Here is an 11,498-nt window from a genome sequence, read left to right on the forward strand (position 1 = left end):
CTTGCTCTCCTGGCTCCTCCCTCTGGTGCACAGTCAACTGCATCAGCTTCTCCTGAGCAGGACTGTACCAACTCTCAGGGGGCCACAACTTTTACCTCTTACCTGGGAACACCTGCTTTGGAGCCTATACCAGAAGACTGCAGAGAGTGTAGAAGGTTCTTAGCAGTGGCTTCTGGCTGGGCCTCAGCCAACTGCTGGATGGCTGCCTGCAAGGCCCTGCGGGAGGCTGCATCTCTAGGGGGAGAGGCAAAGGAAAAGGTGAACATGCAGACCTCAGGCAGAGGCAGGGGCAAGGCTGCTCAGGCCATACACTGGTCTTTCTCAGGAGAAACTGATCACACCATATTCCAGTGGATAACAGAGAAGGGATTAGGAAATAACTAGATAAACTCACCTCCTCCTAGAGTTCTAAAAGTATCTCATAAGGGCAAATAAGCCATTGAGTGTGTAAGGGCAGCACCTACATTTATGGAGCAGTTATAAGGGTCTCAAAGTAGGCCAGACGATTTAACACACATGACTAAATGGCAGCATAAACACAATGACCACTATGGCACAGCAGGCAACTGTTCCAGGCACCTCACGCTTACTAACAACCACCCATGAGATAGAGAATGGCACCATCCCCATTCTGCAGACAAGGAAACTGAGGCACAGAGAGGTTAAGTAACTTGCCCAGGATCTAATGGCTAGGATGTGACATAGCCCAGATTTGGCACCAGGCAGTCTGGCTCTAATCTGGGCTCTAACCACTACCCTAAATCCCCTCTCTGTACAAAGTGCTCCACATATGGGGCCTTTGGCTGGGACTCACCTATATCGATGCAGAGTCAAGCAGAACAATTTGCAGAGCCCCTTCACTGCTCCCTCTGGAAGATCTGAAACCAGAGATTACACAGACAGCGGTCAATAAAAATCACTTGGTAAGCCGCTGGAGTCAAGTATTCTGCCAGACATGATCTCAGCCCACTGGACACTCCCCATATATTTAAGGCCTTCCTCCCCAAGAGGAAAAAGCAACAACAAAACAGGACTCTAGGAAAATGCCTGGTACAGAAAAGCTTTGGGTAGACATTTGCTAAATGAACGAAACTAAGAAAATAAAAGTGGCCTCGAAACCTCACATGCCATCAAGAGGAGGTTCAGGAGTGCTGGAATGATTCTACTTCTTGATCTGGGTGCTGGTTATACTGGTGTTTAACATGTGATGATTCAGTGAGCTGTTCCATTAGGAGGTGTACCATTCTTCACATACATTCTAATAAACGGTTTAAAAAACAGTACAACATTGAAGTACTATGAGGGACCAGAAAAGGGAAGAACACCTATAACTGGAGTGTTTCTGAAAGTCTGAAGGACACATAAGCTTGGCCTGTCAGATTAGGAGGCTCTGGAAAAATGGAAAGAGAGGGAGATACATGTGGAGTGCAGGGTTAAGAAGGCATAATACCTATTCAGAACACATGAGGAAGAAGAGAGGACTAATAACACCCTAGCTCTTAGTGCTTACAAGACGCCAGACCCTGCTCTAGATCATTCATACACATTCACTCATTTAATCCATATAAGGTGGGCAGTGTTATTAAGGCCCCCCCCCCCGCCTTTTATTTTTCAGACGGAGTCTCACTCTATCGCCCCGGCTGGAGTGCAGTAGTGCGATCTCGGCTCACCGCAACCTCCGCCTCCCAGGTTCAAGTGATTCTCCTGCCTCAGCCACATGAGTAGCTGAGACTAAAGGTGCGCACCACCACGCCCAGTTATTTTTGTATTTTTAGTACAGACAGGGTTTCACCACGTTGGCCATGCTGGTCTCAAACTTGTGACCTTGTGATCCACCTGCCTCAGCCTCCCAAAGTGCTAGGATTACAGGCGTGAGCCATCGCACCCGGATTAAGCCCATTTTTAAATGAAGAAATCAAGTAATGGGAAACCAAGCCAGCCAGTCAGAGTGAAACAGATACACCCTAACTCTGGAGTGAAACAGATACACTCTAACTCTGGGCAGAAAGAGTTCAACTCTTGGTTGAACAAGAGTGCTCAATATGGCTGGGGGCAGTGGCTCACGCCTGTAATCCCAGCACTTTGGGAGGCCAAGGTGGGAGGATAACTTGAGGTCAGGAGTTCAAGACCAGCCTGGCCAACACGGCGAAACCCCGTCTCTCCTAAAAATACAAAAATTACCTCGGCATGGTGGCACGTGTCTGTAATCCCAGTTACTCAGGAGGCTAAGGTGGGAGGATCACCTAAGCCTGGGAGATTGAGGCTGCAAGGAGAATCGCTTGAACCCAGAAAGTGGAGGTTGCAGTGAGCAGAGATGGCGCCACTGCACTCCAGCCCAGGAGACAGAGCGAGACTCCATCTCAAAAAAAAAAAAGAGTGCTCAATAATGTTGGAAAGCCAACCTGTGACAAGTGCTGCATGACACAGTGAAGCACGCAAACAAAAGGGAGGAGCTTCTGAGGAGGAGAAAATTTAACCTGCAGTGTAAGACAGATTTATACTGGGTGTAGGAAGAACCTGAGAGCAGGAGGCCCATACCATTCCTCACACTTCAGGCACCTGAATGATGGAGGAGAAATGAATGAGGTACAGGGACGCAGTTTCCCCGGGGCCCTGACCACTGCATTGGTCCATGTGATTTGGGGCTATTTCAGTAACTGGGGAAAAGAATGACTGGGGCCAGAAACAGGTTGTGGCTAAGACAATGACAATAACAGCTAACACACACTGTGAGCTTACCATACCCAGACAATGCGTTACATTTACTCCAACCTATCAGGGAAGTACTACTGCTATCTCCATGTTCAAAGCAAAGAAACAGGCTCAGAGAGGTGAAGTAACTTGAAGCAGGTCACACAGCCTGTAAGTGGCACAGCCCATCTGAGCCCTTCATCACTGACTGCTGCACTAGAGGCCTGTGACTGGAAAGATCGGTATCACATGGCTACCTTTTCTAACTAGAGGGCTCTGCTGGGAAAGTGACCAGAAAAACCGTCGAGGATGCCATAAAACTCATACATTGAAGCATTAACACACAAGAGACTCTCTGAGACGCTCACAAATAGCAAGTTTACAAGCTTGGGTATCTTACTAGGCATAAGCAGGTCAGAAGCAGCAAATGAGAAGTTGGGTGAAGTGGTAGAAATAGGAAGTAAAAGTGGACAGAAAGGGAGACCCAATCTATATGGCCATGATTTTCTTTTTTTTTTTTTTTTTGAGACAGAGTTTCGTTCTTGTCACCCAGGCTGGAGTGCAATGGCGCAATCTCAGCTCACTGCAACCTCCGCCTCCCAGGTTCAAGCAATTCTCCTGTCTCAGCCTCCCAAAGTAGCTGGGATTACAGGTGCCCACCACCACACCCAGCTAATTTTTTTGTATTTTTAGTTGACACGGGGTTTCACCATGTTGGCCAGGCTGGTCTTGAACTCCTGACCTAAGGTGATCCATCCTCCTCGGCCTCCTAAAGTGCTGGGATTCCAGGTGTGAGCCACCGAGCCCAGCCATGGCCATGGTTTTCAAACTTTAGTAAACATAGGAATCACCTAAAGGACTCGTTAAAACACAAATGCTGGGTTCTGTGCCCAAACTTTTTTTTTTGACACAGGGTCTCACTCTGTCACCCAGGATGGAAAGCAGTAGCACAATCATGGACCACTGCAGCCTCAACCTCCTGGGCTCAAGCGATCCTCCCACCTCTCAACCTCCCAAGTAGCTGGGGCTACAGCACCTCCAGGATTTCCGATTTGAGTTGCTCCAATGGAGCTGAGAATTTTTATCTCTAACAAGTTCCAAGATGATGCTGATGCTGCCTGTCCAGGGACCACACTTTGAGAGCCAATGCTATACAGTAAAAACAAACATACCAAAAGAAATGAAAAAAAAAAAAACAAAACTAGAATTTATTGAGTGAAGGCAAAATGGTCTTACTCTAATAAGTCATAGAGCTATCCCTTGGTTATGGTGCAGATCAGGATAATCAGATATGCTCAGCATTTCCCAAAATGTGTTCCCCAGACCCTGAACAGATTTTCAGCAAAAAAGAGGTTCAAAGAAAACACTGAATCCAAGGAAGCTTAATAAAGTGAAAACACTTTGTTGCGAATATTCCAAGAGGACATCAAAAACATGACCTCTAGGCTGGGCATGGTGGCTGACGCCTGTAATCCCAGCACTCTGGGAGGCCAAGGCAGGCGAATAACCTGAGATCAGGAGTTCAAGACCAGACTGGCCAACATGGTGAAACCCCATCTCTACTAAAAATACAAATATTAGCTGGGCGTGGTAGCAGGTGCCTGTAATCCCAGCTACTTGGGAGGCTGAGGCAGGAGAATCACTTGAACCCGGCAGGCGGAGGTTGCAGTGAGCAGAGGTCGCGCCACAGCACTCCAGCCTGGGTGACAGAGGGAGACTCTGTCTCACCAAAGAAAAAAAAAAAAAAAACCTCTCCCAACTTATTTGATCTTGGAATCCTTTATTGGCCAATCACCTACTACCATGGTGCTGATTTCCACGGAACACAGATTGGGAAAAATGATATCCCAAGTCATAAAAAAAATGTTTTTGGCTGGGCGCGGTGGCTCACACCTGTAATCCCAGCACTTTGGGAGGATCACAAGGTCAGGAGATCGAGACCATCCTGGCTAACACGGTGAAACCCTGTCTCTACTAAATATACAAAAAATTAGACAGGTGTGGTGGTGGGTACCTGTAGTCCCAGCTACTCCAGAGGCTGAGGCAGAAGAATGATATGAACCCGGGAAGCAGAGCGTGCAGTGAGCTGAGATCATGCCACTGCACTCCAGCCTGGGCAACACAGTGAGACTCCGTCTCAAAAAAAAAAAAAAAAAAAAAAAGTTTTTGTACTCTGTATACTACTTGAGAAAGGTTTTAGCTATCTTTTTAAAATATTTCCAAACAAAATGGTTAAAAGTGTAAATAGCTTTCACACCTGAATGGATAAACTCTCCATGAACCCAAAAGTTTTAACTGTTGCAATTCACACTATAGCAAGGAAATAAAGTAAAGGCAGAAGTTGTGCAGGGAGGGGGGAAGAAGGCCATGGTTCCTTTTTTATTTGAGACGGAGTCTTGCTCTGTCGCCCAGGCTGGAGTGCAGTAGCACGATCTCAGCTCACTGCAACCTCCACTGCCTCCCAGGTTGAAGCGATTCTCCTGCCTCAGCCTCCTGAGTAGCTAGGATTACAGGTGCGCGTCACCATGCCCAGCTAATTTTTGTGTTTTCAGTAGAGACAGGGTTTCACCATGTTGGTCAGGCTGGTCTCGAACTCCTGACCTCGTGATCCACTCGCCTCGGCCTCCCAAACTGTTGGGATTACAGGCGTGAGCCACCACACCCAGGCTTTTTTTTTTTTTTTTTTTTTTGAGTCTCACTCTGTTGCCCAGGCTAGAGTGCAGTGGCATAATCTCGGCTCACTGCAACCTCCACCTCCCAGGTTCAAGCAATTCTCCTGCCTCAGCTTCCCTAGTAGCTGGGATTACAGGTGCACACCACCACACCTGGCTAATTTTTGTACTTTTTTTTTTTAATAGAGACGAGGTTTCACCATGTTGGCCAGGATGGTCTCAAACTCCTGACCTTGTGATCTGTTGACCTAAGCCTCCCAAAGTGCTGGGATTACAGGCGTGAGCCACCGCGCCTGGCCAAGGCCATGGTTCTAAAGAAAGGCAATTTCAGCTGGGCCCAGTGGCTCGTGCCTGTAACCCCGGCATTTTGAGAGGCCGAGGCAGGCGGATCACTTAAGATCAGGAGTTCAGGACCAGCCTGGCCAACATGGTGAAACCCCATCTCTACTAAAAACACGAAAATTAGCTGGGTGTGGTGGCGCACATCTGTAATCCCAGCTACTGGAGAGGCTAAGGCATGAGAATCGCCTGAACCCAGCGAGGCAGAGGTTGTAGTGAGCCGACAGCGTGCCACTGCACTCCAGCCTGGGCGACATCATGAGACTCTGTCTCAAAAAGAAAAAAAAACAAAAAAACCCACAAAATTTATTTTTGATATGGAACACTGTCATTCGAGAAACCCCATCTCTACTAAAAATACAAAAATTAGGCAGGCATGATGTGGGCACCTGTAATCCCAGCTACTCGGGAGGCTGAGGGCAGGAAAATCGCTTGAACCCAGGAGGTGGAGGTTGCAATGAGCTGAGATCGTGCCATTGCACTTCAGCCAGGGCAACAGTGAGAGACTCTGTCTCAAAAAAAAAAAAAAAAAGAAAGAAAAACAATGAATATTGTCCAGGGTATGTGCATGAAAAATAAATACCTTTTCCAGCAACACACTTCCCAAGTTCACTGAGGATTTCTCTCCGTTCCTTTACACTGGCTGTTGTCACCTTCCCTGCAAAACGCTTTAGTGTCTCGGAAACCTGTGAAGGCCAAGCAACAGAAAAATTCACTAGTCAGACTATAAAACTATGAGTGTGTATGTTGAGGGGTGGGTGTAGAATTTGGGGATCTCTCTAACCTGGGGTTTCTCAACCTCCCCACTGGTGACATTTTGCACCGGGTAATTCTGGTTGTGGGGGCCGTGTTTTTAGCAGCATTCCAGGTCTCTACCCACTCGATGTCAGTAGCAGCCCACCTTCCCCACCCGCCCCAGTTGTGACATTGTCAAATGTCTCCTGGCAGGCAAAATCACTCCCACTTGAGATGTACTGCTTTAATTCAACTAGTCAACAAATCAATATACCTTATTTAAACTTTGGCAATAAGAGGAAAGGCAAAGACCTCCGAAAAGAAAATATCCCTTCAGAACTACCCAAAATCTAGCAAGGGCCTGGTACGTGCCAACTATGTTCCCTTTACATTATCTCACTTTAACCTCCCCATAAAGGGAATGTCAGCATCCTGGCAACTCACTGGCAGAGGATAAGCACACTGGCTAAAAGGGGAAAGGTTAGGAGATTGGATCCCAGCTCTGCCTTTTACTAGCTGTAGAAACTTAGTCAAATAATGTCACTCCCCCAATCTTCAGTTTTCTCATCTATAAGATGTGGACAATAGCAGCTACCTCATATGACTGTTATGGAGCTTAAATGAGATTGCGTATAAGGTGCATCTACTCTCATCCCAAGCAAAAAGTTGGCTACTACTACCAAAAAGCCTGCAAGGGAGGCATCAGTATCCCCATTTTATAGGCGATGAAGAAACCATCTCCAAGAGAGGAAGTCACTGCTCAGAGTGGGGTCGAGAGCCACAGCACCTGCGTTTTTGAAACTAACTTTGAAACCAAACAGGTCTATAAACTGATGCTAACAAATCTTTAGCTTTCAACAGCCATCGAGTTACCACAGCTGCAGTCCCCTGCATAGGGACATAAGCATAAGACCCAGTGATGGGGGGCAGTTTGCAAACATCCCTGAAAATCTGCTCTTGAGCAATATTCTACAAGCTACCAAGTGGACAGGTTGTGGATTCATAAGCCGTAGAGCAGGGCATGATAAGGCTCACGTAACTTAACACAGTGGGGTTATCATGTTTTTCTTTTGAGGGTATTTCAAAGGCAGGCCTTATCAGTAGCGTAAGAGTCAAGCGTACACACAGAAATAAAATAATGCTGAGTTTTTCGTGCTTAAATCCCTGCCATAATTCTATTGGCAATGAATAAAAGAAACTGATGTCCAAAACTGTCTTCTACATAAATAATGTAGTTTTAACTTTAAAATGTCTTTTGTTTTTATAGTCATAGATGCACACAGAGTCAAAACCAAAGAGTTCTGAGAAGTCTGCCATAAAAACCAGTCCCTTGCCCTCACTCTCCATGGGCAACCCTTAGGTTGATCTGGTGGATATTTGGGTAGTTACCTCCATATATCTAAGTATCTCTAAATATGGAGGTAACTTGCATGTGCTTCTTGATTTTTCAGTTTTGCTACCTTTCCACCACAGCTCCCTTTCCTGCTGTGACCCCATCGCACACCCTCCCCATTTCCCCAGTGGAAGTCCCCAGTTTCACATACAGCCTAGGTCAGTAGTCAGTGATTACATTATATGTAAAGGGCATTCAACATCCATTTAATAAACTCTGATTCTTCCCAGCTTTTTTATGCCCCTGGTGTTAATAATTACCCTTTCCCACCTCACTTCAGTTTGACTTGTTTTATCTGTTCTTATAAATAATTAAACCCCAAACTTTTTGCCATTTGTCTAAATCTCAGTACATTTAGGGAGATCAGGTATTCCATCAAATTCCACCTTCCTAAGGAAATCTCTCCCAGAGTTTTCTGACCTGCCCCAATTAGGCATGTGATCCTCTACAGCTGGGGCACAGTTTATCACCCTGAACATGTACTTTCTTGTGTTTGGGTGAAGCACATCCTCCATTTTGTAAACTCCTTGCAAGTATGAAAATGTTCTGGCCAAATACAGAATTCTAGGTTGAAATCATTTTCCTTTAGAATACTGAAGACAAGGCCGGGTGCGGTGGCTCACGCCTGTAATCCCAGCACTTTGGGAGGCCAAGGCAGGCAGATCACAAGGTCAGGAGATCGAGACCATCCTGGCCAACATGGTGAAACCGCGTCTCTACTAAAAATACAAAAAAAAAATTAGCTGGGCGTGGTGCCGGGTGCCTGTAATCCCAGCTACTCGGGAGGCTGAGGCAGAAGAATCGCTTGAACCCGGGAGGCGGAGGTTGTAGTGAGCCAAGATTGTGCCACTGCACTCTAGCCTGGGCGACAGAGCGAGACTCCGTCTCGAAAAAAAAAAAAAAAAGAATACTGAAGACAAGGCCGGGCATGGTGGTTCACGCCTGTAATCCCAGCACTTTGGGAGGCCGAGGCGGACAGATTGCTTGAGGTCAGAAGTTCGAGACCAGCCTACCCAACATGGTGAAACCCTGTCTCTACAAAAACTAGCCGGGCATGGTGGCGCATGCCTGTAATCCCAGCTACTCGGGAAGCTGAGGCAGGAGAATTGCTTGAACCTGGGAGGCAGAGGTTGCAGTGAGTTCAGATCGTGCCATTGCACTCCAGCCTGGGCAACAAGAGAGAAACTCCGTCTCAAAAAATAAAATAAAATAATAAAAAATAATTTCAGGCCAGGTGCGGTGGCTCACGCCTGTAATCCCAGCACTTTGGGAGGCCAAGGCAGAAGGATCACCTGAGGTCAGGAGTTCGACACCAGCCTGGCCAACATGGAGAAACCCCATCTCTACTAAAAATACAAAAATTATAAAATACAGAAATATTCTCCTGCACCACCCAATACGGTAGCCACTGGCTACATGTGACTAACTGTGCACTGAAATGTGGCTGGTACAAGTGAAGAACTAAATTTTTTTTTTTTTTTGAGACAGAGTCCCACTCTTGTTGCTCAGGCTGGAGCGCAGTGGCGCGATCTCAGCTCACTGCAACCTCTGCCTCCCAGGTTCAAGCGATTCTCATGCCTCAGCCTCCTGAGTAGCTGGAATTACAGACATGCCACCATACCCGGTTAATTTTTTGCATTTTTAGTAGAGACGGGGTTTTGCCACGTTGGTCAGACTAGTCTCAAACTCCTGACCTCAACTGATCCACCCGCCTTGGCCTCCCAAAGTGCTGGGATTACAGGGTGAGCCACCACGCCCAGCCAAACAATGAATTTTTTTATTTAATTTAATTTTAACAAACTTAAGTAAGCCATGTGGCTCCCATACTGGACATTGCAGCTCTAGAGATTTTTCCCTCAAGTGAGTATCAATGTTAAACATTCAGCATGTATTCCCCTAACCCTCTCATACTAAGCTTTTCTTTCTAGTATTCAGTACAACATAACTTGAACATCAGCCACCTGCATAGGAGAGTCTCAATAAATGTCTTTTTGAATGCTTAAGTGGTCATTTTCTGGGCCTACACATAAAAATCAATCCCATCACCCTGGAGACACCAAATCAGCCCAGCTGTCCTTAGACACCTGTTCTTCCCCTGCCTCATGACAATGTCTTTTCACCTTAAAACGTAACAACTGGGTGGAGGAAAAGGTTTTCCCAGGTCCTTCCTGAACTACAAGGTACCCATAGGTACACTCAAGGGTGATAAGACTCTTCCTGGACAGGACAGTTCTTTTCACTAACCCTGGATCTGATAACAACCAACATATATCAAGCCGTATTTTATCTCACTGAACCTTCACAACAACCTTTTAAGATAAGTATTGTTTTAATCTCATTTTATAGATGAAAAGGCAGACTTGGCGGGGTTAAGTCACTTGTTTGGCATGTCACAGAAATCGACGAGCAGGAACTCAAGCCCAGATCTGTATGAATCCAAAGACTACACTCAAAGTCCCTGCTCATAGTAGGTGCTCAAAGAATATTTGCTGAATACAAAGTTTAAGGAAGACTTGGCGTTAGCCCGGGGCTCACAGCCGGAGGGCTTTGGAGAAAAGAAGTAGAGGCTCGGTAAAGTGAACTTTTGCAACTCTGGGGTCGGGCAAAGGCCCCGCCGAGCTCCAGCTGCTGAAGTCGAGGCGGGAGCCCCGGACTCCTCGAGCCCGCGGTCTGCCTGCGCCGCCCGGGCCGGGCCAAGCCCGCAGCCCTGAGAGTCCAGCCTGAGACGGCCCCGAGACTACGACCTCCACAACCACCACCTCCAACGCCCCTAAGCCGAGGAGCGAGAGGGGCCCCGCCCGACGGCCACCGTCCGCACCCAGTCCCTGGCCGCGTTGGCCCCGCTGGCCCCGCAGCCGCCCGCCTCACCTGCGTGTCCGCCGCCATCCTGCCGGGGCTGACTCCGGAACCGCTTCCGGAACGCTTCCGGGTCACAGCGTGGCCCACGCGGCAGGGCGAGGCCGGGAGCCAGCGGGGGCAGGGGCCCGGGCTTGGTGCCCCCGGGCAGGACGGCGGCCGCTGCAGCCCGGGCAGCCGGATCACGGGCTTAAAGTTGGCCCGCGCCCGAGCCACAAGGCCTCCTCCCCAGGGCCCGCTCTTCCGCCCCGGGCGCCTCGTGGGAGACTAGCGCTTGTAACGTGGTGAGCCCGCGGTGTAACGCTATGGGCCCGCCTTGCAGCCCCTGACCCACTTCCAGCCCGCAGGGCCAGCCCTACGTGGGCCTTTCCTGAGTGATGACTAAGTTCTTTAGAAAAACAAGTGTTGCTTCCTAGATAGCAGGAACTAAAAACTAGGTAAAAGAGTCGGTGAACTAGTCTTTTGTCCTCAGTTTGTAGTTCAGTTGGCGGATGACTTGTACAGTGTTAGCAAACGTGGCTGGATACGGAGGTCAGGGAAGGGTCAGAACTGAACGAGGCCCCTGCCCTGGGGAAATGCTGGACGCCCCAGGCTGGGAGTTTTGAAGGCCACAGGGCAAGAGGCTACGTGCAGACGTGGCTGCAATTTAGGGAGTAGGGTCTCCACAGCTTAGTTGTCAGCCCTGTTAGCAGTGGCTTTCAAACCTTTGACACAGACCTAGTTAGAATGAATATATCACGTTCCAGCAGACAGATCTCTAAGTGAAATACAGGAATCACAACAAAAACACCTATTCTCAGCAGATGCTGCTT

The 11,498-nt window shown here is 48.0% G+C and overlaps 1 protein-coding gene across 2 annotated transcripts in view; it reads right to left on the reverse strand.

Annotated features, from left to right (window-relative positions):
* The window catches only part of GCN1 (GCN1 activator of EIF2AK4), a 67,224-nt gene extending 56,373 nt beyond the window's left edge, over positions 1–10,851 (reverse strand). For both annotated transcript variants that reach the window (XR_010147799.1, XM_001159608.7), the window contains exons 1-4: positions 10,699–10,851; positions 6,286–6,388; positions 815–878; positions 103–234 (exon numbers count right to left, since the gene is read on the reverse strand). Coding sequence is in view for 1 of the 2 variants with exons in the window: in XM_001159608.7 (XP_001159608.2) it covers positions 103–234; positions 815–878; positions 6,286–6,388; positions 10,699–10,716 (317 nt within the window). In the remaining variant the exon portion in view is untranslated. The remainder of the gene's footprint in view (positions 1–102; positions 235–814; positions 879–6,285; positions 6,389–10,698) is intronic.
* Positions 10,852–11,498: the final 647 nt, after the last annotated feature.

Source organism: Pan troglodytes, chromosome 10, assembly GCF_028858775.2.
Source record: "Pan troglodytes isolate AG18354 chromosome 10, NHGRI_mPanTro3-v2.0_pri, whole genome shotgun sequence".
NCBI classification, from domain to species: Eukaryota; Metazoa; Chordata; class Mammalia; order Primates; family Hominidae; genus Pan; species Pan troglodytes.